At 37.9% G+C, this 24,199-nt stretch overlaps 2 protein-coding genes across 2 annotated transcripts; both read right to left on the reverse strand.

The window, feature by feature from the left end:
* Nucleotides 1-7,209: 7,209 nt before the first annotated feature.
* LOC148697060 (uncharacterized) lies at nucleotides 7,210-8,410 on the reverse strand. Its single transcript, XM_088693295.1, has 3 exons — nucleotides 8,256-8,410; nucleotides 7,658-8,002; nucleotides 7,210-7,555 (listed from the first exon to the last, which is right to left on the reverse strand). Exons 1-3 carry the CDS (start codon nucleotides 8,311-8,313, stop codon nucleotides 7,488-7,490), a joined length of 471 nt encoding a protein of 156 aa, XP_088549421.1. The 5' UTR covers nucleotides 8,314-8,410; the 3' UTR covers nucleotides 7,210-7,487.
* A 10,887-nt stretch (nucleotides 8,411-19,297) lies between these two features.
* LOC137725917 (cyclase-associated protein 1) lies at nucleotides 19,298-24,114 on the reverse strand. Its single transcript, XM_068464756.2, has 10 exons — nucleotides 23,541-24,114; nucleotides 22,772-22,940; nucleotides 22,616-22,680; nucleotides 22,111-22,426; nucleotides 21,891-22,038; nucleotides 21,689-21,798; nucleotides 21,473-21,528; nucleotides 21,341-21,397; nucleotides 20,935-21,078; nucleotides 19,298-19,939 (listed from the first exon to the last, which is right to left on the reverse strand). The coding sequence occupies exons 1-10, from the start codon at nucleotides 23,814-23,816 to the stop codon at nucleotides 19,850-19,852; spliced, it is 1,431 nt and encodes a 476-aa protein (XP_068320857.2). The 5' UTR covers nucleotides 23,817-24,114; the 3' UTR covers nucleotides 19,298-19,849.
* Between the last annotated feature and the right edge of the window lie 85 nt (nucleotides 24,115-24,199).

Here is a 24,199-nt window from a genome sequence, read left to right on the forward strand (position 1 = left end):
TTTCTAAGAACAACAAAAAGTCTGATGCAACTCACCTAATGGATGTAAAATATTTATCTGTGAAGGACCATGTGAAGAAATATGAGGTGCTAGTGGAACACATTGACACTTAAAAGATGGTGGATGATCCCTTGACAAAACCTTTATCAGTCAGAGTGTTCAAGGAACATGTGACAAGCATGGGAGTCTATGAAAGCTTTGAATCCGCAGAAATGTGGGAGTGAATCATGTTGGACATAGGTGCTACTGCATTTTTATGATTTGTTGTTTCCTTTCTGTTTATGTTGAATTGCCATTTTGTTTTAAGACTCAAACATATTAAAGCACTAAACGTAAATGATGTTTGTTCCAAAGAACACATTGGGTAAGTTTGATTGGTGCAGGAAACATGGTATGGACTCGAAGTCCTATTATATAAGATGGCAAAGTCTTGTGCACTGAACAAAAAGGGCGTGACATTTGTAGTGATAATTCAAGTATGGATTGTACATATATGTATATTTCATTGATGTTATACAGTGTCCTTTTAAAACATTGTGATTTCAGGGTGCATGCAGTAGTCTTACATGCGTTGTTTTATGGAGTTCGTGTTTTAAAGGGTCACTGGTAGATATGTATAGGATATGGATTGCGTGAAACTCACAGTGATCACTAAGGAATGATTTATGATAAACATGTTGTTTCTAAGAACAACTAGTTAATGTCCAAGTGGGAGAATGTAAGAATCCTTATTGGATGATAAAGATGAGTCAGCATGTTTTAATTATAAATCAGTGTGAGTTTTGTATACGTGTAAAACCATTTCCTATAATTGAGGAGTTACATCCATAGTGTTTCAAATTGAAGCACGTACTTGATCCCACACATCCACGACTTATCCACGATTGGAACTGAAAGCAATGGGGTCTGTAACCAACTCCCACAATAGATGGAAGTTGTGTAAACCTTGCTTTATATATTGGATTCCCTGCTCACAGAGAAAAACACTCTTAGCTTTTGGGACTATCATCATAAGAGTATATTGGGCCCCCAATGAGTATAAGAATCCTCTTGAATCATTACCATGCCTACTGCAGGTTAGAAACTGAGATGTAATTGTCAAAATGGTGTTCTAAGATTTCCTATTAGTCTAAAGTATATAAGTTAATACATTCCAACATGAACTCCGAGCAACGACGATCAGCGGTAAAATTGAATAGAAAAGCCAGACGATCTTCAAAAACAAGGAATCAGGTATGTTTTTGAAGAATTACATTTACTTTTTCTCCATTCTTAATTTTTATGTTCAATTTTTTTTTTATGTGAGCAGGGTTTTCTCTTATTAGGGTTTGCTCTTGTTATTATTAATGTTTTTCGAATTATTTAAAAATTCAATTCAATTTTTTTTCAATTCTCCATTTTCTTTTCAATTCTAATGGAACCAAATGATCCATTCCCTGATGTATTATTTGATGGTATGTTTTCTGTCTTTGTATAATTTGAATTTGTATTTGAAATTTTGTCTTTTGGTCTGAAAATTGTGATAGTAGGCTATTTTCGTCCATTCTGTTATTGTTATTAGTGTTGGTATGTCAAGGATTGCAGTTGCACGAATTCTGGGTTTTTTTTATTTTTTATTTTTACTTATTTTTTTATAGTTTTGAGTTTTTATTTTATTTTTTTTATTTTTGTTTTTATTTTTTATTTTTGTGTTTGAATACAAGTAGGTTGAAGAGCTGCATAAAAGACAACCACAAGGGCAAAGCCATACAAAGCAAAGTTCCCAACATTGCGATGTCAACCATTTTGCATCTGTGAGTAGTAGATTCCTTTTTCCATTTCCATGCCCCTTGATTGGTTTTACAATTTAGTCGCTTTTTTAAGATGTATTGTGTTCCATTTTTTCTAGGAGTTGTCAAGATTATAGTAATCAACTTGTTCCATTTAGTGACACCCATAAAATGAAAGCTACCGTGTTAATATGTCTTCCAAAATATCTAGAATCTCATAATCTATGGGTCATTTGTGTACAGGATGTTCATTACGAGGACAAGGAATTGAGAGAAGCACAAGCTCCCCGTGGTTATCACCGAGGCGTCTCAGATGCCTAGAGTTGAAGGAGTTGATGTCTCTATTTGATATAAATAATGTATTTGTATATGCTGATGACTATGGTCTAGTATGGACATAGATTGTTTCTCAAATTGGTATGAGAGGGTAAAACAGTGTGTGAGATTCGTCTCAGTTTTGTTTATAATTTTGGGTTGGAATCTAAAAATCTATAACGAATAAGAGACTTTTGTTTTTTATATGTATACTTTGATAGCATCTTTCAAATCCTCTCCATATGTCAAACAGAGTTTACTACCTTATGTGAAAACGTTTTTGTTTTACTTAATTAGGGCATTGTCATTTGTGTATCTGGTCAGAAAGTATGTATATTAATGCAGAGTTACATTGAGACACCTACAGAGGAATACATAAGAAAATCAACATATGAAACTAGTTTGGCTTCTTAGTAGTACATGAAAAATAAGACGTTTAGTGAAAGGAAATTGTATCGTTTGATGAACAAAAACCAAAGTACCAATAGCAATCTCCAAAATTATCACCAAAGTAGCACTTGACTTGTGATATCCCTTCAGTCACACTTGTTTAATACAATATATCTTGCAGAAATTGGGAGAGAAAAGGAAGGTAACTCACGGCAAGAAAAGAGAAAGGATTTAAAGCCAGAAATTTGGAGAGAAAAGGAAGGTAACTCACGGCACAATTTAGGACATGTCTAGGGCTTCTAGAACATGTGATTTAGGCAACCAACATTATTTGGAAACTTGCCCAATTGGAAACCTTTCAAGAATAGAAACTCCCCATAATGGAAACTGGTTTCCAAATCTTGATTCCTCCTTCTTCCTTCGATTCTGGGCTCACTTGGTCTTCAATTTCGTCCAACACTTTGGCTCCAAGCACAAGCTATCCATCCTTAGCCCAAAAATGCTCTAAAAGGCTCCAAAATGCACTTCTTTGCTCCTTTAGCCCTTAGAACCTGAAAACATACGAAAATGGCTTAAAAGACTTAAAGAACTAAGAAATAACAACATAAATGCACAAGAACAAGCCAACTAAGTCGCCTAAATATGCTCCTATCAACTGGTTAAGGGTGTGTGTGTGTGTATGGTCCTAGTTTGGGCTACCAACCAAAACAAACAAAAGCTTATGTCCTAAATGGGTCCAAACACTTAGGAAATATTTTAATTGGTCCAAATCCTTAGCCCAATAACACAGACCACCACCAACACGCTCAAGGGCAAAATAGACATTTCACACTGTCGATACAAATAATTTAGGACGGGGTGTCACAATCTACCCCCTTAAGAAAATTTCGTCCTCAAAATTCACACAATAAATACAAACCATTAGTAATCATAAAATAAGCGCGGATACATCTCTTTCATACGCTCATCTGTCTCCCAAGTAGCCTCCTCCACTGAGTGATTCATCCACAAAACTTTCACCAAACGTATTATCTTATTTCTCAGAACTTTATCTTTCCAATCCATAATAGTCACTGGCTCCTCATCATAAGTCAAATCTCGATTAATTTCCAAAGGTTAAGGAGGTATCACATGCGACGTATCAGAAACATAATGACGAAGCATGGAAACATGGAACACATCATGCACTTTAGACAACTTTGGAGGGAACTCAAGCCTGTAAGCAACTTCACCGACTCTCTCAATGATCACATATGGTCTGATGTACCCAGGACTTAGCTTACCTTTCTTCCCAAACCATACAACACCTCTCCATGGTGATAACTTTAGAAACACCCAATCACCTACATTATACACCTGATCAGTGACATGTTTATCTGCTCAGCTCTTCTGGCGATCCTGGGCCGCTTTCAGGTTAGACTTAATCACCTGAATATTCTGAGTAGTCTCCTCCACTATCTTAGGGCCCTCTAAAACTCTCTCGCTAGCCTTAGACCAACACATAGGTATACGACAAGACCTACCATAAAGTGCCTTAAATGGTGCCATACCAATACTTGAATGAAAACTATTGTTATAGGCAAATTCCATCAAATCCAATCGCTTATGCCAAGTGTCACCAAACTGTAAAACGGAAGATCTCATCATATCCTCTAACATATGAATAGTCATCTCTAATTGTCCATCTGTCTAAGGATGATATGTTGTACTATAAAGTAATCTCGAACCAAGAGCTTCCTAGAATGCTACCCAAAACTTTAGAAGTAAATCTAGGATCACAATCCGAGACAATACTAACTGGAACTCCATGATACTTCACAATCTTCGATATAAATAATTCAGCTAATCGGCTTAAAGAATACTTCTCCCTCACTGGAATAAAATGTGCTGACTTAGTAAGCCGATCAACTATCACCCAAATGCCGTCATAACCGTTATGTGTGCGAGGAAGCTTGTACACAAAATCCATAGTAATGTTTTCCCATTTCCACTGCGGAACGGGAAGTGGCGTTCTATGGCGACCATTACTCCTTGTGCTTCTTACCAGAAGTTCTATGAGATTTTGTGAGGATTGAGGATTCAAAGAATATGCCTAGTGGGAGTGAAGAAGAAGAAAATGACGGCAATCAAAAGAAAGATGATAAAGGTAAAGGTCAATCATCTCAAAGACCTCGTAAGACTTAGAGCTTTAAGCGAAATAAAGCTAGTTCCAGTTCTTCCAACGGGGGTTTTAGTGCCACTGGTCAGGGAAGAAGTGGTAGATTTTCTGGGGGTCCTAGATTCCAGAGGTAAGAGGATGCTAGTAGAGGAAGGGCTCTGTTGTGCTGCAGATGTAACAATAGGCATTTTGGAGAGTGTAGGCGGGGCAATAGTGGTTGTTTTACTTGTGGGCAAATGGGACATAGAGCCATAAATTTTCCTTAGAATAAGCAGAGGCCCCAGCAGCCTTCCTTGCCACCACCAGCGCCGATCCAGCAAGTTCCAGGGTCTGGTAATTATGGTCGGATGGGTCGTGGTGGTGCTTACCAATATCAAAGTGATGCCGTTCCTTATGTCACGCCTTGATTTCGGTTGGGTTGTGTCACTAGTTACCTGGAATTGTTGAATATGAAGGATGCTATTCTGAGAGTTTGTAAATGGACCAAAAAATGGTACTTGAGTTCCATTCTCAATACATGATCCCTATAATAGTGAAATATATAAACATGTCATAATTGGTAAATTATACATATATAAATAGAAATCATTTGTACGATATATAACAGTAATTAAATTATACTAATTACCTAAACCTGAAGAAGTTGTTGATTAGTGAAAGGCATACTTTCCTGCATATTAGTTGCAGCTATATTTGTGCTTGGAAATGATACTTGGGCTTCAACATTCATATAGGGTCCCTGATAAAAACATGATATTGTTTTATATGGAGTTTCTTTTTATCAAACAGTGAACAAAACAAAAATAAATATGAAAATGATATCTTACTTGAGTCAGCACATTGAACATAGGATATCCATGTCGAATAACTTGTTGCTTATTTTAACTGCCACTAAAAGGAGCACAATCCTATTATATTCATAATGAAAAAATACAATTCCTAAATGAAAACATAATCCACATAACTCGGCACAATGATATATTATATATAACTTATTTATGATGAATTAGAACATGTACCTTCAAGCGGGTGCTTTTTCTTGTTGAAGATTTGGTGGCTTTTGTTTGTGTCTTCCCACGCCTTTCAAGCAGGTCTTTGTATCTACTACGTGGATGTCCAACAGTAGCTTTTCTTTTAACTCAGCGTGCTATGATCTCACACTCGTCATCAAGTTGTATCGTTTCCTTATGCTCGCTTGCACCACTTTCACCATCAAAAGCTTGACCTTTTTGTTCACTTGCAACACATTCACCATCTAAAATTTGACCCTCTTGCTCAATTGCTCCACTTTTCCAACTAAAGCTTGACCTTCTAATGTTTTATTAGTACATGTATTATCTTGACAAAAACATTTTTTCATTTCTTCCTTACCTTTTAGCATATCAACTTAACACTCATGAGCATATGTTGTGAACATCTCATGTTCTGCTGCCAATGATGCTATCTCACGAAAATTACAACACCAATGGCTATAATGCTTCCTCATAAACTCCTTAGCATGGTCACTACCCTCACCTCCACGATAATTAGCTATGCTTCTACCCTTTGCATCTCTTGTCCATCGCTTTAAAATGTAATCATGCGGGATTCTTTTCATATTCTTCTTGTCAAACACTTTTAATGCATGACAACATAAAATTCTAACAAAACTGAACTTCATGCAACTACATGTGATTCCTTCTGTTAAAGCTTCAAATTTGACAAAATGCTCTTGAGGTTTGCCATTATAAGTTACCTTGTACTCATATGTCATCCTAGACTTGCCAACTTTGTATATATTGTTATCCAAGATACACATGTACTCCTTTTGGAATAGTCTATAAACTTTTGGGGCATAAATCTTTGCTGCATGTCGCAACATCTCAACATTAGTTAATAATATGGGTGTAGTTTGCTTCATCTTGAAATCTGCAATTAATTCCTGATATCATCGATCTTCTAAAAGCCTCTCATAATGCTCAAAGAAATGCAAAAGACTGTGACTTGGTTTACTTCTTTAACACGTTATTCATACTTTCACTACGTTGGGTACTCATCATGTCGGCAGTGAAAGTGTGTCTCCCATATATTAATGCCCATTTTTCCTTCACAGCAAATAAATCCTTCAACCACTTATTTCCCTTGAGGTCATAGTTCTCAATCATATCATTCTATGCATAAAGCCATTTTTCCTCGTCATCATACTATACACAAGTACCAAAATCAGAAGCAAATTGATTTGATTTGTTAAACACATGGCTCAAATTTTGGGCAGCATTCTGATAAATATGCCAAACACGTAGGCGATGGTGAGATTCTTTAAAAACTTCTGATATTGCTTTAGCCATTACAACAGATTGATTTGTCAATATGGTATTTGGTTGCTTCCCAAGCATTGCTTCTAAGAAGGTCTTGAATAGCCATGTAAAAGAATCAACACTTTCTTCATATAAAAAAGCTGATCTGAAAACTACAGTTTGTTTATGATGATTAACACCAAGAATTGGTGCAAATGGTCTACCATACTCATTTGTCCGATACATTGTGTCAAAACAAATGACATCTCTAAGGAGACCATAATAACTTATTGAACGTGAATCTGCCCAAAACATATTTGTGATCATATCATCTTCATCCAGCTAGACCGAGTAAAAACTAGACGAGTCATTCATTTGCATTTTATGAAAATATTGCAATATAGCCCTAGCATCTCCTTTTCCCATGTTTGTCTTTCGCTTTTGATATATATAATTTCAATAATCTTTATCAAGAAACGCAAAATTCTCTCGCCCACCAACTTCTCTGCTCATCAATTCTATAGTTGCTTTTATTAGTATTCCTGACTTATTTGCATCATCGGCATAGGTCTTTTGAGCTCAGGACATCTTACGATTAATCTTCAACATGTGCTTCATAGGGGTTGGAACCAAAGCATGATTATGATCTGTATCAAAGGAAACAATCTTAAATTTTCCATTCTTTTTAAGAAGGCAAGTCATGTGGGCTTGACAACTGACCCTTGAAACTGGTTGAGCATAAGTTGTACCTTCAACTGGCTCATCATTTCTTCGAAAACCTTGTCTTGAACAAGTGTGAGTTACTCTTGTTACAATACCCGCAATTTTTTTTTTCCAATGATGCGTCATCACGTCAAAACCCTTATCTCTAGCATAGTTGTAGTAATAATCGTATGCGCTCTCTTTAGAACTACACTCCAGTCCAAGTTCTAGATCTCCCATTATTTCTTTGTTTTTATTCAGATGAGGAGGTCCCAAAGAACCATCATGGCTTTGAGATTGACAAGTAGGTGAAGAAATTGCACCTTGTAAATCATCTTCATCACTAGGTGATGACTCACTATCTAATCTTGTAGGTTCTTTGTCCTCCAAACCTGCAACATAACATTAATAACAGAGATATGAAATATGCTCTCCATCATTCATTTGCTTTTATTTTGTTGCATCTCAAATATTCTCTCCATTATTCATTTGCTTTTATTCTGTTGCATTTCAATATGGGACAAAACAGAGCCCGCTCAATACAAATATTGTAATTTTCAAACCCAAAGCCACATACTTTGTCAAGAAAAACAACCATCCAAAATTTCAAACACAAATTCAAATTATACAAAACTGAAAACATACCATCAAATACAACAAAGAACGGATCCTCTGGATAGGTGCCTGGGTGGATGGTCATCATCGTTATTCTTCAGAGTTCACCGTCGCTGCTCTAGATGGGTGGTGGTCTGAGCAAGAATGAAAGAGAGAGGTAGTGTGAGCAGGAGGGAGAAGGACGATTGAAGTCCTACATCATTGGGAGAAGACGCCGTTAACCTTTGGGCTTCTAAGCGTGAAAGATGTTTGGTTCTTTTTTGAAAAAAAAAATTACACGTGTTAAATTCTTATGGATCCATATCATTTGGTTAGTAATTTGGGTACTCCCATGTGAGTACCCAAGTATTATCCTTTTTCTAGTGCATTGAAACCAAGTATCATAATGTAAGTGATTAAATTTTCTTTTAATACCTATACTATAAGTAAGTGATCCTCTATCACAGTGGTGGAGAAGAGTGTTGTTCATAGTCTGGGTTCCAACTTGGTCGACTCCCTGATCTAATGTCTAATCTAACAAATCTATCATTTGATAAAAAAAAATACTTATACTATGACATTTAATGGTATTCCGGCACACTAAAATCTCTCATGTTTGATGTCGGCCAAATGTTTACGAGCAAGTGTTTCTTCCACACTTTCATTTTGACTTTCTACCATTCGTGAGTTAATTTTGTTGTTTTTCTCTATTCATTTCTTCAATTTAATTTTGTAATGGCTAGAAAAAAAAAATGAAATGCAACAAGTGAAAAGACAATGCAGAAATCACTTACTCCATTTGCCACTGTTAATTCTAAGGCAATTGCCACTTAGTAGTACAGTCTAGTGGTATTTCTCTTCACTTGTAAGTGAAAAGTCTTAGGTTTGATTCTCGCCTAATACAAATTTGAACCACATTATTATTAGCCCATTATGAGGCTTAACGCTCTCTTCCACCTCTTAGTGTAGATAATATCCTTTGTTAAAAAAACTCCAAGGCAATTGTTTCGTTTGTTAGTAGAAATGAATTTATGAGAAATAATTTTTCGTGTCTGTTCATTATGGATGGAAAATGAAAATTTTCTTTACAAGAGGGGTGCGTGCTTAACTCTCACTACAAAAAATTAAAAAAAAATGACTCGACCAACTAAGTATTTTTTTTTTTTTGTCAGCTAAAACATTTACCCTACGAAATGACACGCCCCGACCGGAATCAAGACGTACTGGCTGTCACATGAAGGTGACGTAACCAAAAGTGCAAGTGATGTAAGAAAAATGTGAATAAATTAAAATCGAAACTAGAACTTAATTAACTAATAAGATGAGTGCACAGCAGTGGTTACAACCCAAAAACTATAAATATTCAGAGCATAGATAATACAAGGGTAAAGCAGTCAAACGAGAGAAGTACTTATTACACAACTAGAGAGAAGTTCCTACGTTAGAATGGAGATATGTCAGAATCATCGGGTAATCCTCGAGTGTGACAGAGTAGGTCAGCTATCTAGGACCTGGAGGGGCAAAAAACAGAAGGGTGAGTGGGCACAAAAATAAAGATTTATAAAATCCATTTGTTTTCTGAACATACTAACCCCTCGCTGTAAAACAAGTGTAGTTTCCGAAAATCATACTAAGTATAAGTATGAAATCAAATGCATGCCAACAATAAATTTAGGAATATGCCACAGCAGAATATGTCAACGGCAATATAAATATAATCATGTGCTCAATAATCTATACTAGCACGCAAGTCGGAGTCACCTAATGTGACCTGTACAACAGGGCTAGATGTAATACTATAGGCTCTAGTGCTACAATCACGTGAAGGCTAGCGCTATTCGCTGTCACATACGAGTCAGAATTGCCTATTGCAATCTGTACGACAGGGCTAGCACCTACTTGGATCCAAGGTGAGCATGCGGTGCTAATGTGAACGACACGTGAAGGACTAGTCTGGCCTAGGCTGAGCACTAACACCTGGGGTGTAGCAATGATGAGCCACTATATGAATATGAGCATGCCACAACGCAATCATTCCAAACAACACAATAAACTCACCTGAACTTACATGCATATCCCATAGAATTACTTTAGTAGTTCACAACATATAATATTTATGAGCAGGTAAAATGCATTTGAAATGCCATGTCAATATAAAACTCAACCACAAACAATGTTTTTTTCAAATAAATAACTTGTGGCATAATATGCATAAATTCATTTTAAAAGCATTTATGGAAACTATACTATATATAAATATATGAAAGCAAAGTGCCCACTCATTGGTATGTCGTAGGATCGTAGCCCCCTAGTCTCACTTGTCCATGTACGTCATCAAGGTAAGTCTCCCCTATATGCGAAACAACTAATAAATTAACTAAATAACACATATACATAAAAGTTAGGAAAAACTCCCCATAATTTGCTCAAATGGAAGGTTTGAAATACAAAAATGATCTACTTGAAGTCACAAACCCGTACATGTCAACCACTCACCGGCCGGAGGCCGGACACGCCCTCACGTGCCGCCCAACCCATGGCCACACACGCGGCCATGTGCACAGCAAATGAGTGACGGAACAGAGGAATATGCCGTTAGATTTGACGGAATATTCTGTTAAATAGTGATAGACGATAACGGAGTTACCTGATATCGTTAGAATATTCTGTCAACTTTGACAGAATATTCCTTGTCTTCTCCAGTGAGATCACCGTCCGCCATCGTCTGGTTTCGTCGAAAATTGGAAAACTCACCGGTTTTTGGAAAATTTTCGAACCTTTATATCTTAATCATTTCCCAACCATTTTTCACAAAATTTATATGGATTTGAAGCTTATAAGGAGTAGAACAACGTTATACCTTCCTAAAGTCCAAAAGTGGATGGGAACTAGCTTGAAAATAGCTCGATAGGTTCAGCCAAGACTTTGCTCCTCGAACTCGTGTGCTTTCGAGGTTGTTTCTTCTTCAAACTTGTCCTAGGAGCCTCAGGGAGTTGTAAGGAAGCTTCCCCATGTCCTAAAATTTATTAACTCAACCGAGATCATGATGATACCAACTCGATCAAGTTAGAGCTTCTGAGTTGCTCTGCGTTGACCACTCAAAACTCAACCAACGCGTGATCTAAGGGTATCGTTGAGTTCGTGGTGACGAGAGGAGTATGATGGTGTGGTTTATAGAGTTGATCTCCAAGGTTTGGTGCGAGTTCATGGTGGTTGCAAGGGTGAGGGAGCTCAAGCGAGGAGAGAGAGAGAGAAGAAATGATTTCTGATTAGGGGGAGAGAGAGAGAGGGGGAGAAAAGCTGATTGGTTGCTATAATGAGGGAAACAAAATAATTGGTGGCAAAGGTTTAAGGCATGGGTCCGTTTTTAAAGAAAAGAAAGGATATGATTTGTACCGGGAAATCAGATGCAATCTATCCAAAACAATGTTTCTAACACTAGTAAATTAACACGCGCTCGTGTACAATTTTACCCATCAATTACGTATTTTAACGTAACATAACTTTTTCATTACGAATCCAATTCGGGTCTAACTCGCGCTCACGTGATCGTATCAACGAGTACTATTTAATTACGATAGCAAGAAAAATAATTTAAGAACAAATAAACACATCCACGTCACTTGCCAACAAGGGCATAAATGTCAATTCATATACTCGGGAAGAAATTACATAGAAAATTAGGGATGGGTCATCACACGAAATGACTTCGATTGACACTTGGTAGGAAAATTCTCATTGGGCATTTTAGAGTGCCAACATATTATTTAGTATTCAAGACATGAAGTTGTGCACAACCTGGTCAGTACATGAGATTTTTATTTTTATATTTGCTACATATTTATATCACATTGGTGTTGTTCGAGGCAAAGATGGAATTGTCCCTTTGCACAGCTCCCCATGGGTGAATGGCACTTGGCATGTTGTTAGGCTTGCTCCTGCTGGTGTGCTGCAAAATAAGTTAGCAGTTAGCTTAAGAAGTGTCTTTGTGGGGCCTTAGGTATAGGCCTTGAGGTCCGCAATCAAGGCTAACAAGGATATTGGCACGCCATTGTTATCTTAGTATAACAGATGTAATGTAAGTAATTGAAGTCGATTACGTGCGCCCCAAGTTACTCAAACTTCTTGTTATCAAAGGATTATCACAGATGGGTTAAGTCTGTATTAAGTTATTTTTCTTGCCTTGTAAACAAGGACTTTTAGTCTATAGTCTTATATGTTTAAAAAATGAGGGAGTTCAGGGCTTTTTAGACCATTTCTTGATAGGAGCATATTCATGTGACTTAAATGGCTTGTTCTCATACATTTACGTTATGTTTCTTTAGTTATTTTAGTCCTTTATGCTTCTTTTGTGTGTTTTCAGGATCATAAGACGTGTTTGACGAAAGGATGCATTGTGGAGTGTTTTGGGGCCTTTTTGAGCACTATTGGGCTAAGGATGGATAACTTATGCTTGGAGCCCAAGTGTTGGAGGAAATTGAAGGCCTTGTATGCATCTTAGGACATAAAACAAAGGGTCTAACCCATGCATAACCCACCAATTTCAGCCACATGCACACAAACCCATTCCTTGCCGTGGCCCTTGCAAATCCATCCCATTTTCAGCCATTACACTTCATCATTGCAGCCACCATTCATCCTAGTTGTCAATCACATATTTTCCCATTGTATAATTCATCCACATGCATCTTTAACCAACAAACAAATCAGCCACAACATACAAACACACCCATGCCGTGCATTCCCATTCATTTCTAGCTTTCCACCAAGCAAATCTAGTTGTCACTCACATGCATTCACCCTTTAATCATTTAACCTAGCTGTCATTGCACATGCATTCCTTTAATCCACATGCATCTCCATAAACCATCAACACATGCACCCATCACCCAACACTCCCCTTTGCCGTGCATCCCCTCACTCTTTAATCATTATTCCACATGCAACTCTTCATCATTGCACCACAAATCAGCCAACACATGCACCCTTTAATTCATTTTCAACACAAATCCACACCTTGCCGTGCATTCTTCCCCCTTAATTCTAACATTGCAGCCACATTTCCAACCTAACATTCACCCACATGCACCCTTTAAACAAACCCAAACATGCAGCCACATATTCCCATTCTTGTCGTGGCTTTCCCATCACAATTCCAGCTTTCCAACCTAGCCACATCCACATGCATTCACTCATAATCATTCACTAACATTGCAGCCACATTTCCACCCACCTCCTAGCTGTCATGTTCCCTCTTATTTACCTATAAATAAGCATGCATTGCAGCCACAATTCATTGATTCCATTCACAACACAACACACAACACACACAACTTCCCTTGTGCTGTGCCTTCCCTACTAATCCAAACACCATCTTCATTCACCACCAAAAACTTACCATTGCCGTGGCCTCCCCCTTCCATTTTCACCACTCCCTAAACCATTCACACCATCAAACTATCCTTAGACCTTGTGCTACAACGAAGAGGAAGATAAGAGGGCCTAAACGTTCATACAATTCAAGTTTGAGTTGTTGGAATGTTTAGGTGTTTCTTTGATTTCAATGTTTAATTTCAATACTCTTTGTTTTGTACGAATGAGGAATGGAAGAGAAGAGGGCCTAAACATTCATACAATTCAAGTTTGAGTTGTTGGAATGTTTAGGTGTTTCTTTGATTCTCTTTGTTTTGTACGTATGAGGAACTAAAACCCCCTTGGCTAGGGGGGAATTCGAAATATATGTTTATGCTTGCATTTTGAATTGATTACCTTTGGTTGGAATTTCATAAGTTGTGGATTCAATTTGTTTAACCGTTTGATTGATAACTTATTTATGTATGTTTATTGAGAATGCGAGCTTAATTTTCATGCATGAATATGACGCTAGAATATAAGTGAGTTTCACCTAATCGTTATGAACTTATATTCACAAGTAGTGGAGGTTGCTTATAAACAATCGCGTTAAATGAATTCTTGGCACTAGTTTCATGCTCATCATAGTAACGAATGCCTCGTCAACACTTATAGTTTTCATGATGCTTAATGATCTTTGATTGTATCTTTATTGTGCTGTTCACGTAAAGGACTCTTGGAGAATGTTGTGAATTGCGTTGCGCAAACCCATCCAATTCATTAACTTAAGGAAAACTTGACGGTTAATTTAAGCGGACCTAATTGACCCGAGGCGTTGAGTTTCATAATTTATCGAAAGACCAACTGAGAATCAATTTTGTATGCAAGTGTAACATGTGTGGAGAAGAACCCCTTAGCTAGCCTTCCCATCCATTCAATTCCATCAATTTCATCTTTAACTTTTGGAGTTCTTTCTTCTTTTGTTTCTGTTTTCATGTTTAATTTAACTTGTTGTTCAATTATATTAAACATGTGGAACTAATTTCTTTTTAGTTAGAGGCGAATTTGAAGCCATGTACATATGTTGGTTATGATTTGATTTACTCCAGTTATGAATTCATGAACTTTAGATGTGGTTTACTTTTCTGTTTTGATTAAGAACTTGTTTATGTATGTGGGTTGAGGGTCGACACTTAATTTGCATGCCTAAACTTGATGCTAGGGTATAAGGGAATTTCACCTAATCGTTATGAACTTATATTCATGAGTAGTAAAAATCGCTAGTCACGATTGTGTTTAGTAAACCCTAGGCTGGATTAACATGCGTATTCCATAGTTATGAATGCCTAGTCGATGTTTATGATTTCCGTTGAACTTAATGATCTTTGTTGAATGTCTCTATCATGCGTATTCCATAGTTAGGGACTTTGATTAGGAATAATTTGGTTGTAATGCGTATTCCATTCAATCCAATGAATCTAGGGAAATCTGAAGGTTAATTTAAGCGGACCTAATTAACTTGGAGCATTGTCATTCATCGTTTGTTGAAGTCATAACTGGGAATCAAATTATATGCATATGTTCATGTGTGGATAAGGAACCCTCTAACTAGTTTCTCGTCATTCTATTTCATCAATTTCGTTTTTACAATCTGTTTTAATTAGAATCTGTGCATTTAGTTTAATTTCGTCCAAAACTTAATCCCCCTTTACCTTATTGTTCAATTTAGTTAGAAATCAATTTAGTTTGTGTTTTTAAAGCATTTTGAGTCTTTGGTTTGTCTTAGTGTTTTAAAGTTTAGTTTTGCATTCTTTGAGTCTAGTATAGTGTTTTATATTGTGTTTTTACGTTTTTGAGTCAAATCCAAGTGATTAACAATCCCTCCTAATCCCCGGTCCAGAACGATCCCTACTTACATACTTACTACAATTTGACAAAAAGAGGGTTTAATTTGTGTGCGTTTAATTTTCGCATCATTTCTTCAAACACAGTTTGTTCTAAATGAAGACAAACTTATTAAGTTAACCAGATCCGAGTGCAAATGAGACTCTTAAGTAGAAAACAGTTGGAAATAACTTGAATATATGCTGTAAAGTACATTTAAGCGATCGATCTACTAATTTAAATGAAGAACAAAGAGACTCAGGCAAGATTTGACCTTGTTGGGGCAAGGTCAAACTTCTTGCAGCCACTTCTCTTTGAGTTTACAGAGGTTGTAAGCTAAAAGGGATGGATGGTAAATAGGTTTTACATGAGGGAATCGATACTACAACACTATGGAAGGTAGTAGAGCTTTTACACTAGACAAAAGATAGCTTTTCTAAGGGAACTATTGCTAAAAAGATTGAATCTAGTGAGTTTCAGCTTTGTGGGTGCAAATATGGTTTGAGAGTAGAGTTTGTATGTTGTTTGTTTAATTGGTTGAGTGTCCTTGTCCCTGTTGTCTCTTTGTCCTTTTATAAGCAGTTTGGCCCGACTGTCTTGGCTTTGTTCTTGGCTTAGGGCTCTCAGGGGCAATGAGTCATCTTGTTTTTACACCTTGATGCCATTAGAAAGTGCTTTTTGGTTGGTAGTGAGTTGGTCTCTGTCACTTGTCACTTCTATCATAGACATTTAGCCTATGCCTTGTTAAGAAGGCTTCAATTTGTTTCAGGCTTCATTGTTGGGTTTTGGGCAAGTTCAACTTGTTTTGGCGCCTTTGGACTTCCTTTATGCTAAGCCCAATATTCAAATATTAACCCAAATAGGTGTACCGTCACATGTGACAAGTGATGCATACAATCAACATTTAATGAGATAAATATATTAATTAAGATGAAATGTGCGCATTAGTTAACACATCAGATGGATATACAAATGTGGTTAAAATGTGACTTCCCTAGGAATTTTTTTTTTTCCGGTGCTAATTTTTTCCTCCCCTCTCATTTTCCCCAAGGTTCTAAAAGACGTTAGGCGCTAGTCGCGTGCGGGGGTTGGGGCCTAGCGCCTACGCAACTAGGTGAGGTCTAGGTGGGCTCCTAGGCGGAATTCAATCTATTATATTTCATGTAAATAAGTGTTTATTTATACTTAAAATATATATAATTTCATCATAAACTACAAAATAGAATGACATATATATTATGAGCTATTGGAACATAATGAAAACGTGGGAAACAAGCATCTAATGTGTGTTCATTTAAGTATTCAACAAGTCTCTTACAATTTATTGAAAAAAATAAAATGCAAATTGAAAGTTATCTATTTTCTGTCTAAGTGAGTCGCAACCTAGGCAAGTGCCTAGGTAGGTCTTGGCGGGCTAGGCGGGCGCCCTCAGTAGGTTTATGCGCCCTTTCTTAATTTTCAAACGCCTAGATATTAATTGGGGGCAGTGACCAGCCGCCTAACGCCTAGGCGGGGATTTTTAAAACAATGCTTTTCCCTTTCCTTCTTTCTTTTCCTCCCCTCTCATCTCCTTTACCCTCACTTCCCCTTCCCCAACTGAGCATGTTGGATCCCCGCCGAGGCCAAGTGTTGGGTATTTTACATACCCTTTAGCCTAACTTTCTACCTATAAAAATACTTTGTATATGTTTGCAGGGGTTTGTGAAAGGAACTTGGATCTAGTATCTACTTTCTCGGTTTAGAGTTGGCTTCCTCTAAAGATTAACGGCGGCAACAATTTGGTTTATGCTGCTTTAGATTATGGTTTTTTATTTTTGCAACCTTCGAGCCTATGCTTGTGTGGGTCTCCCATTGTATCTTGGATTGCAACTCTGATTTTGCTTGAGCCTTTTACTTTACCTGTTGTTGTTTACCTGGCTCTTTTTGGGCCTTGTACTAGTTTTTAATGTAATGAAAATTCTGTTGCTTGACAAAATTATATATATATATATATATATATATATATATATATATATAATAGTTAAAAGGGAGATACGTTTGATCCTGTCCACATTGAGATGGTTAAATTGCACTAAAGTCAAGTTTTTCTTTAGCAATTTTTTTGTTCATTATTTAGTTACACAAAATTGATCATTTTGGACCAAATTTACTTGGCAACGGGCTCTGCTTGAGAATCTCCATTTGGAATTTGAGTAAAACTTCAAACCCATATCTGGATTTGAGATCGGAAGTAAATTCATTTTTTTAGGTAGTGGGTGAACCGGGGGTGTGTTCCACTTGCTATGCTTGTTTTTGGATAATTAGGAATTGTTACAATTCGTCCCTATTTTTATTGTATTGTATTTTATTTTTCCGTATGGTTAGCTGGAAATTCTACGTATTATTGTAGTATTCATCACTAAGAATGCGTGAGGGAAAGCGGGGGAGTTAAAACAAAGAAGTTACATGTGTTTTAAGGCCAAGGGGAAATTGATAATTTTTCACCTACATGACTGAGGGGAAATTGATCTCCCCCTCGGATGCTGATGCTAGCCTCGCTAAGGTATCTGCTCGGCCATTCTCTATCCTTAGGATCTGGGTTATGGTACACTTGGAGAACACATCCGGGGTGACTGTCTCACTGGTGGAGGCAGTCGAACTACTGACCATGCTCTTGTTGCCATCTGGAGGCGAGTGTCTCACTGGGTTGGGTGCTAGTGATTCTTCAGGTGGGGCTGGCAGTTCCACCAGATGTTTAGCCATCCTCCCGATCTTCTCTTCTAGTTCTCTCCGTCTCCTGGGTCCCTCAAGGCCGCATGGCATGGCCCTCTTTCCTGCTCGTCATGCTTGTCTCTAGGAGCTCGTATGACGATCCCCCATGGGGCGTTCATAGATCTGCTTGGTAGAAAAACGCACTCATCACACACATGATGTCAAGCCCTAGTCATTCTTAATCTTTAATGTTAGAACTGTGCCACCACGTTGAGCACAAAATACACTAGCTTTTCCTAATTTTGGGCGATTCGAAGCGACTATCGCTAAACGTTATCGAGACGGCCCTAGCAGCAATTCTCGTTTGCGTCCTCAAGGTAGTTCCAACAATATTAGTGCTCATAATGTGGTGCAATACCCTCACTATGGCAAGTATGGGCAAGGAGTAGAGGTTGTTATACCTGGGGTCAGCAATGACACCGAGCTGACCAGTGTCCTCAAAAGAAACAAAACCAACTCACACGAGTTGTCCCTCACCAGCCGAACTTACTCATGAGACCAGGCCCGTATTAGCAATAGCAACCTGCCCATGGTGGCGCTATCCACTACTAGAGCAATATTGTTCAATATCTAGGGCATGTCAACCAATATTCAGGCGGTATGATTACTTATGCTGGAAACACTATGCAATACCAGGGAATCATGTGTCCGTACTAGAATGCCAGTCCACAGTGGTATGGAGGTGGAAGATACTAGAATGTCAGAGAAACGTTTTGTAGTGGCGGGGCTGGCAAGCAGGCAAACCCAGATGATTATGCATGTACACACGCAATGAGTTTTAGTTGAGCGTAAGGCCTGGTAGCCGAGTGCTTGGCCGAATTGGGGGTCCCTTCTGACTTTGGACGCAGCCGCCTTTATCTTCCCCCTACTGTCCATCATGTTTTGTTAGAAGATGTGTCTAGTTTCAAAACAGAGACCCATTTGTGAAAATTCTCGCGGTTAAAGTGAACTTACCTGACGAATTGGACTAAAGTGAAATCAAAATGAAATTCCAAGGACAAAAATGTAACAAAACCATCGAGATGAAAGAAAAATCCAAAGGCAAGCGTCTACTATTGCAATTTGGCCTTAAAAATGTAACAATTTTATAAGTACAGCCAAACACATTTCAAAGTTAGCACCATTGATTAAACCCCCAATCTGGAATTTATAAACTCATACAACCAACATATATTTCGGGTCCTCCATTCGTATACATTTCCAGTACAAACTTTTAACAGTCAAAACCAAGAATTTAACTGCCTTCAGCAAATTCCCAGCCAATAATGTAAAAGATGAATACAAATGTATAATCATGAACAAAAAGACGGAGATAGAGTAAATATTACATGAGCAAAAGCGCTCATTCCAGCTCACTCACAATTGTGGGAAAAAAAAAAAAACATTGCTACAACGCTCATCTACAAACAAACTTCCAAAAACACCATGCAAAAGAATCTCATTTTTCGTGAGACATGTAAAAGAATCCCCCGGTTTGATAAGCCGACAAAAGACCAGTGAGATTGATAAGAGCATAACCACCAGCAAGGCTGGGAATGTGTCACCCTTATAAAATGAAAGCAATTGAACAAAGGAGAAAGTAGAAAGAAGCCACTCAACCCATCCTAGTATTTTTTTTTTTCAAGTACGATATACTTGGGGTATAAAAAGAGTCCAAATTACCCTCCTGCCGAGTGAGAGACTGATGTCGTTTCAAAGCGACCATCCTTAAACACATGAATAAACTGTTCTGGCAAAGCATGCTCCGCCTGCAAGATAAAAAGTCATAAGATCTCCCTGGTGAACTCAAGAAATCGACATAACAGTTAGTGTTACTTTGATTAGCAAAGATGCATTTCCCTTGTAATGCAGGAGTTTAGTAAGTGTCCAAACAGTCAGAAAGTACATGCAACCCCTGATTATATCATACTCCAAATAAAGAGGGTAGTAAGTGAAAATAGATTTAATGGAGTGAAAGAAAGTATCAGCTTCACCGGAGCAAACTAGAGATAATGATCCTACTACATTGTACGTGCCCAGAAGTTTATGGTATATTGGTAAGTTAAAATATCATAGTGAACAAACTAACCTACAGAACCTGAATTCATTAGGTACCAACAGAAAGGCTTGCGTCTTCAGGCTCTTTTATACAAGCCAGTAGCCATATATCAAACACAAGGCACCGCAAGCCAATATCATCATCCAACTAAAAGAACATAACGATCCTAGCATTAATCATGTGAACCAACCCTAAATCCCACCTTCCTACCTAAGTTACCGGCAAAGTGGCTGGAAATATTTAAACAGGATTTGAAAAACACTAGTACTTCATATATTGAGCATCTATACGAAAGAAAAAAATTTCAGGCAACTAAAGGCCAGTTGTCCAACTGTTGCATACTCCACTTTTTACATTGAATTTAAAAAGGTAACTTAAATTTCAAGCAGAATCATGTATAACCAGGGGAATATAGCTAGTAATAGATTACAAGCTACTTCAGCAAACCTTTTAGTAAACATAAAACGTGTACCATCTCAACAAATAACATATGTACGTATGCACCCCAGATCTAAGAAGTACAGTGTTGTAGGCCAATTATTTAGGAATTGAAAGAACCATTTAAACCACTAGCTTGCATTCCAAGATAACTTGGAAGTTGCACCCAATATAACATTATAACTTGGAAGTTGCAGGGAAGAACAATCAAGCAAGTCTTGAAAATAATGAAACAAATACAAAATAAAAGAGAAAAATGGAACACACCCAATCACCATCAGCTCCGGAACTGGGTACCAACACATTGACCTCACTGGACTTAGCAGTTGTTATAGATGCCCCCAGAGCATCTTTGCTCAAATAAAATTGGCAGCCAGCTGTGTTGTCCACTGAAACAGTAGGAGCCGAGCCCTAAAATAGCATACAATGAATGAGTATAACAAAGATCACAAGATCATTTTATATATAATATAAGAAACCAATGAATTGTTATATTTGGGATGATAATGACGCCAAAATTCAATTTTCATGTCCTAGAATCATATTGCATATAGCTAAGATCATACAGTGGTTTTACATAACATTATAAATGAAGCCACTGCATAGTATTATGATTGGCAACACTGGAGACATCCACTTAAATCGCTGAAAGTTTTATGAGAAAAATTCTAACCTGGCATTGCACCTCAACACGGTTGCAATTTACAATCTCACAAGCAGCCACAACATCCTTTGTTCACAAGAGAACACACAATTAGCACAGAGACATCAATATGTATTGCTTCATTACTAAACTCACACTAACCGTAAATAGGACTCCCATTTTAGTGCATTTGTCAATGGTAATGTTGTTTACTTTCCCTGCACATTGTGCAAATAATTATAAGTTCACATGTTTTTTGTAGAAGTACCATATTGGAGAACATACATATGGAATACGGCATAAAGTTTGTAAGGAAGGCAATTTAACGTTTAATATGTTTATACAATATAAATAAAGTTTTCCATGTGGTTAAATCACCTTGAATTTGCAGAACAGAATCTTTGCACCCAAAAATATACACAGACTGTTTTGAATCACATTCACTAATAACCAAATCTTTCTTCGCAATCTGATTCTCAACAACCCACCTGCCAGGGCAATACAATGAAAAAATAATAATCATTTACTGTTTTTACTCCCTCACATGAAGTATTAAACATAGTAGAATGATCATGTATACTTGCGACCCATTTGGAGCTCGAACTTTGGTGTTCCTACTTTAGCAACAGCAGGTGAACTCATACGACTTTCCTTCTCATGGGTACCAACAACGCCAGTTCTATCGGCACGATTCTTTGTCTTCATATCATCCGTCACCTTTCTCAGACCTAGGGGACACAAAAACCAAATCAGATCTCTCCAACATGTACTGACAATTTAATTAAAAGAATAAAAATTACCTGAAGTCACTGGCTTTCCAGAATTAATCTCTTGGAAAACAGCTGACATCCCTTCTTTGGGGCGAGATGATGAAGCCTGTGAAGTTTCAGAACTAAAGAGGGATGCTGATGGAGGAGGTGGAGGAGCAGGGGCACCTGGGGCAGGAGCTTTTGGTTTTGAAGGAGCAGCAGTTACAGCTTTACTGGTTGAACTCCAAACTGGACCCAACGGATAGAAACTCTTAACATAATCTCTTAAACCAGGCAAATACAGTTCCTTGAGAGCTTTGGCCCACTCTAAATGATTTGGGTCTTTGGTTTTATACTCCACAAGAATCTGTATAATTATGAATTACAGAGTCAAGACCTAGTCACTGCAAAACTTTACTTTGATGCAATCATTACACGATTGGTGATAATTGATAAGTACTGCAAGAAAAAGGACCTGTGCAATTAGAGCATGTGATTCTAGGACATGCAGTTCCTTTTGTGTAAATTACCAGATTCTTACAGACATGCACAGTACCTTGTTGCAATAAAATTCAGCCATCTGCCAACTTTCTTCGACATGTGCAATAGGCATGCTCATACCTTGAAAGAGACAAAGCACAATAAGGCATTGTAAACATAAATGAGTTTTCATCTGTTTGTAAAGCAAAATAGCAACCGTCTATTTTCTTACCACATTCTTTCCCTGTATATGCAATCCATGCCAAAGCTGAAAGACTGTCAGCAGCAGTCTTCAAGTGATTAAAAAAATCAGACCGCCTCCCTTCTGTCAAAGAATTTGCCTTCGTGATTGCCTCGTTCAGTGGTTTCAGAAACTCAGCCAACCCTGCATTGTCAGGTTTCTGCACACCAAGGAACAACGCATTTAACATTATATTCATCTTACTAGTAAAGGTACAAGATAGAGTGCAGTTAAAGCAAATAACCTCCCTCATTCCTGCTACCATCGACATTCAAAATATTCATAGCTACACTAGATTCTAAGCAGAAAATTTCGTCGTGCAAAAGTATTTCAAGAAAGAGAAAGCGAAAACACCAGTGCTGTAATACCATATATAATCCTAATACCGGTTTATTTTTTCCTGATTTTCCGCTAACATTTCATTGGTAATTTGCTATGGTAAGGCACCCAAATGTCGATTCGATCTTTCGAAAGCTCGTAATTGTTATTATCATTTGATATGAAAAAATGTACACGCACAAATCGGATCCAAACGCAACAAGACAGCACATTCCTTCCATTGCCCTTTACATAATCAATCACATTATTAACATTTAGCATCAAACACACGGTTCTTAACCTCAATTCCGCAATCTATAAGCTAAAACCTCATCTCATTTTACATTTATAAATCCGAAATTTCAACACCGAATGAAGCCAAAAAACAAAAAAAACGAAAAGAAAATCCCAAAAGCACAAAGGCATTACGCGCGAGACTGACCTGAGTTTGCTTAACCTGGATAAGCAGGTCCTTCTGAGCAGAAAAAGCTTGCTGGAGAACCTTTGTGATGTCCAACACCTGCCCCCCAATCTTCTCAGCTGCGGCCGAAACCCTACCCAGGTACTGCCCAATCAGATCCTCATAAGCCAAAATCGACGGATCCAGCGGCGCCTCGTCGATACCCCTGGCCGTCGCCGAACCCCCACCGCCGGACAGTGACAGCGCCTCCAAGCGCAACACAGCCGATTCCAGCCTCTCTATCAGCTTCTCCTCCATAGCCACAAATCTCAATCACTCTCTCTTCCACACTAAGTGTCTTTCTCTCTCTACGGATAGATTAGATCTGTTGGGTGTGGCCGTTAATTAGTAGAGAAATGAGATCGTTTGCTGCTTTTTTCTTTCTTTATTTTTATATTTTTGGGATTTTTTCGTATTTTCTGACGCCGAAAGGTGAAAGGGGCATTTCGATTTGGCGGGTGTTAGTCTGGGTCTCTGCGCTTTGTTTGGGGCTTCAAGTTTAACAGAGACGTGGGGACACGTGGCGGGATGGAGCGAATCTTGGCTGTTTGTTCGTGCGTTGTTGCGGCCACCTGTCATTATTTAACTCAATTTTTGTGGAGAGATTTTTCAGTGTTCCCGTCACACGAGATGGTACACCA

The sequence above is a fragment of the Pyrus communis genome, chromosome 5 (genome assembly GCF_041283825.1).
Source record: "Pyrus communis isolate YQ-2024b chromosome 5, ASM4128382v1, whole genome shotgun sequence".
Taxonomy (NCBI): Eukaryota; Viridiplantae; Streptophyta; class Magnoliopsida; order Rosales; family Rosaceae; genus Pyrus; species Pyrus communis.

What these genes read in the sequence shown, in the direction of transcription:
- LOC148697060 (XM_088693295.1), bottom strand. Translation starts at nt 8,313, where the DNA reads ATGATGACCATCCACCCAGGCACCTATCCAGAGGATCCGTTCTTTGTT. An exon ending in GTTCTTTGTTGTATTTGATG is followed by an intron (nt 8,003 to 8,255) that starts GTATGTTTTCAG and finishes GTTATGTTGCAG; the next exon opens with GTTTGGAGGACAAAGAACCT. An exon ending in AAATGATGAGCCAGTTGAAG is followed by an intron (nt 7,556 to 7,657) that starts GTACAACTTATG and finishes CCTTTGATACAG; the next exon opens with ATCATAATCATGCTTTGGTT.
- LOC137725917 (XM_068464756.2), bottom strand. Translation starts at nt 23,816, where the DNA reads ATGGAGGAGAAGCTGATAGAGAGGCTGGAATCGGCTGTGTTGCGCTTG. An exon ending in TGGAAAGCCAGTGACTTCAG is followed by an intron (nt 22,039 to 22,110) that starts GTAATTTTTATT and finishes TGTGTCCCCTAG; the next exon opens with GTCTGAGAAAGGTGACGGAT. An exon ending in AAATGGGAGTCCTATTTACG is followed by an intron (nt 21,398 to 21,472) that starts GTTAGTGTGAGT and finishes TTGTGAACAAAG; the next exon opens with GATGTTGTGGCTGCTTGTGA.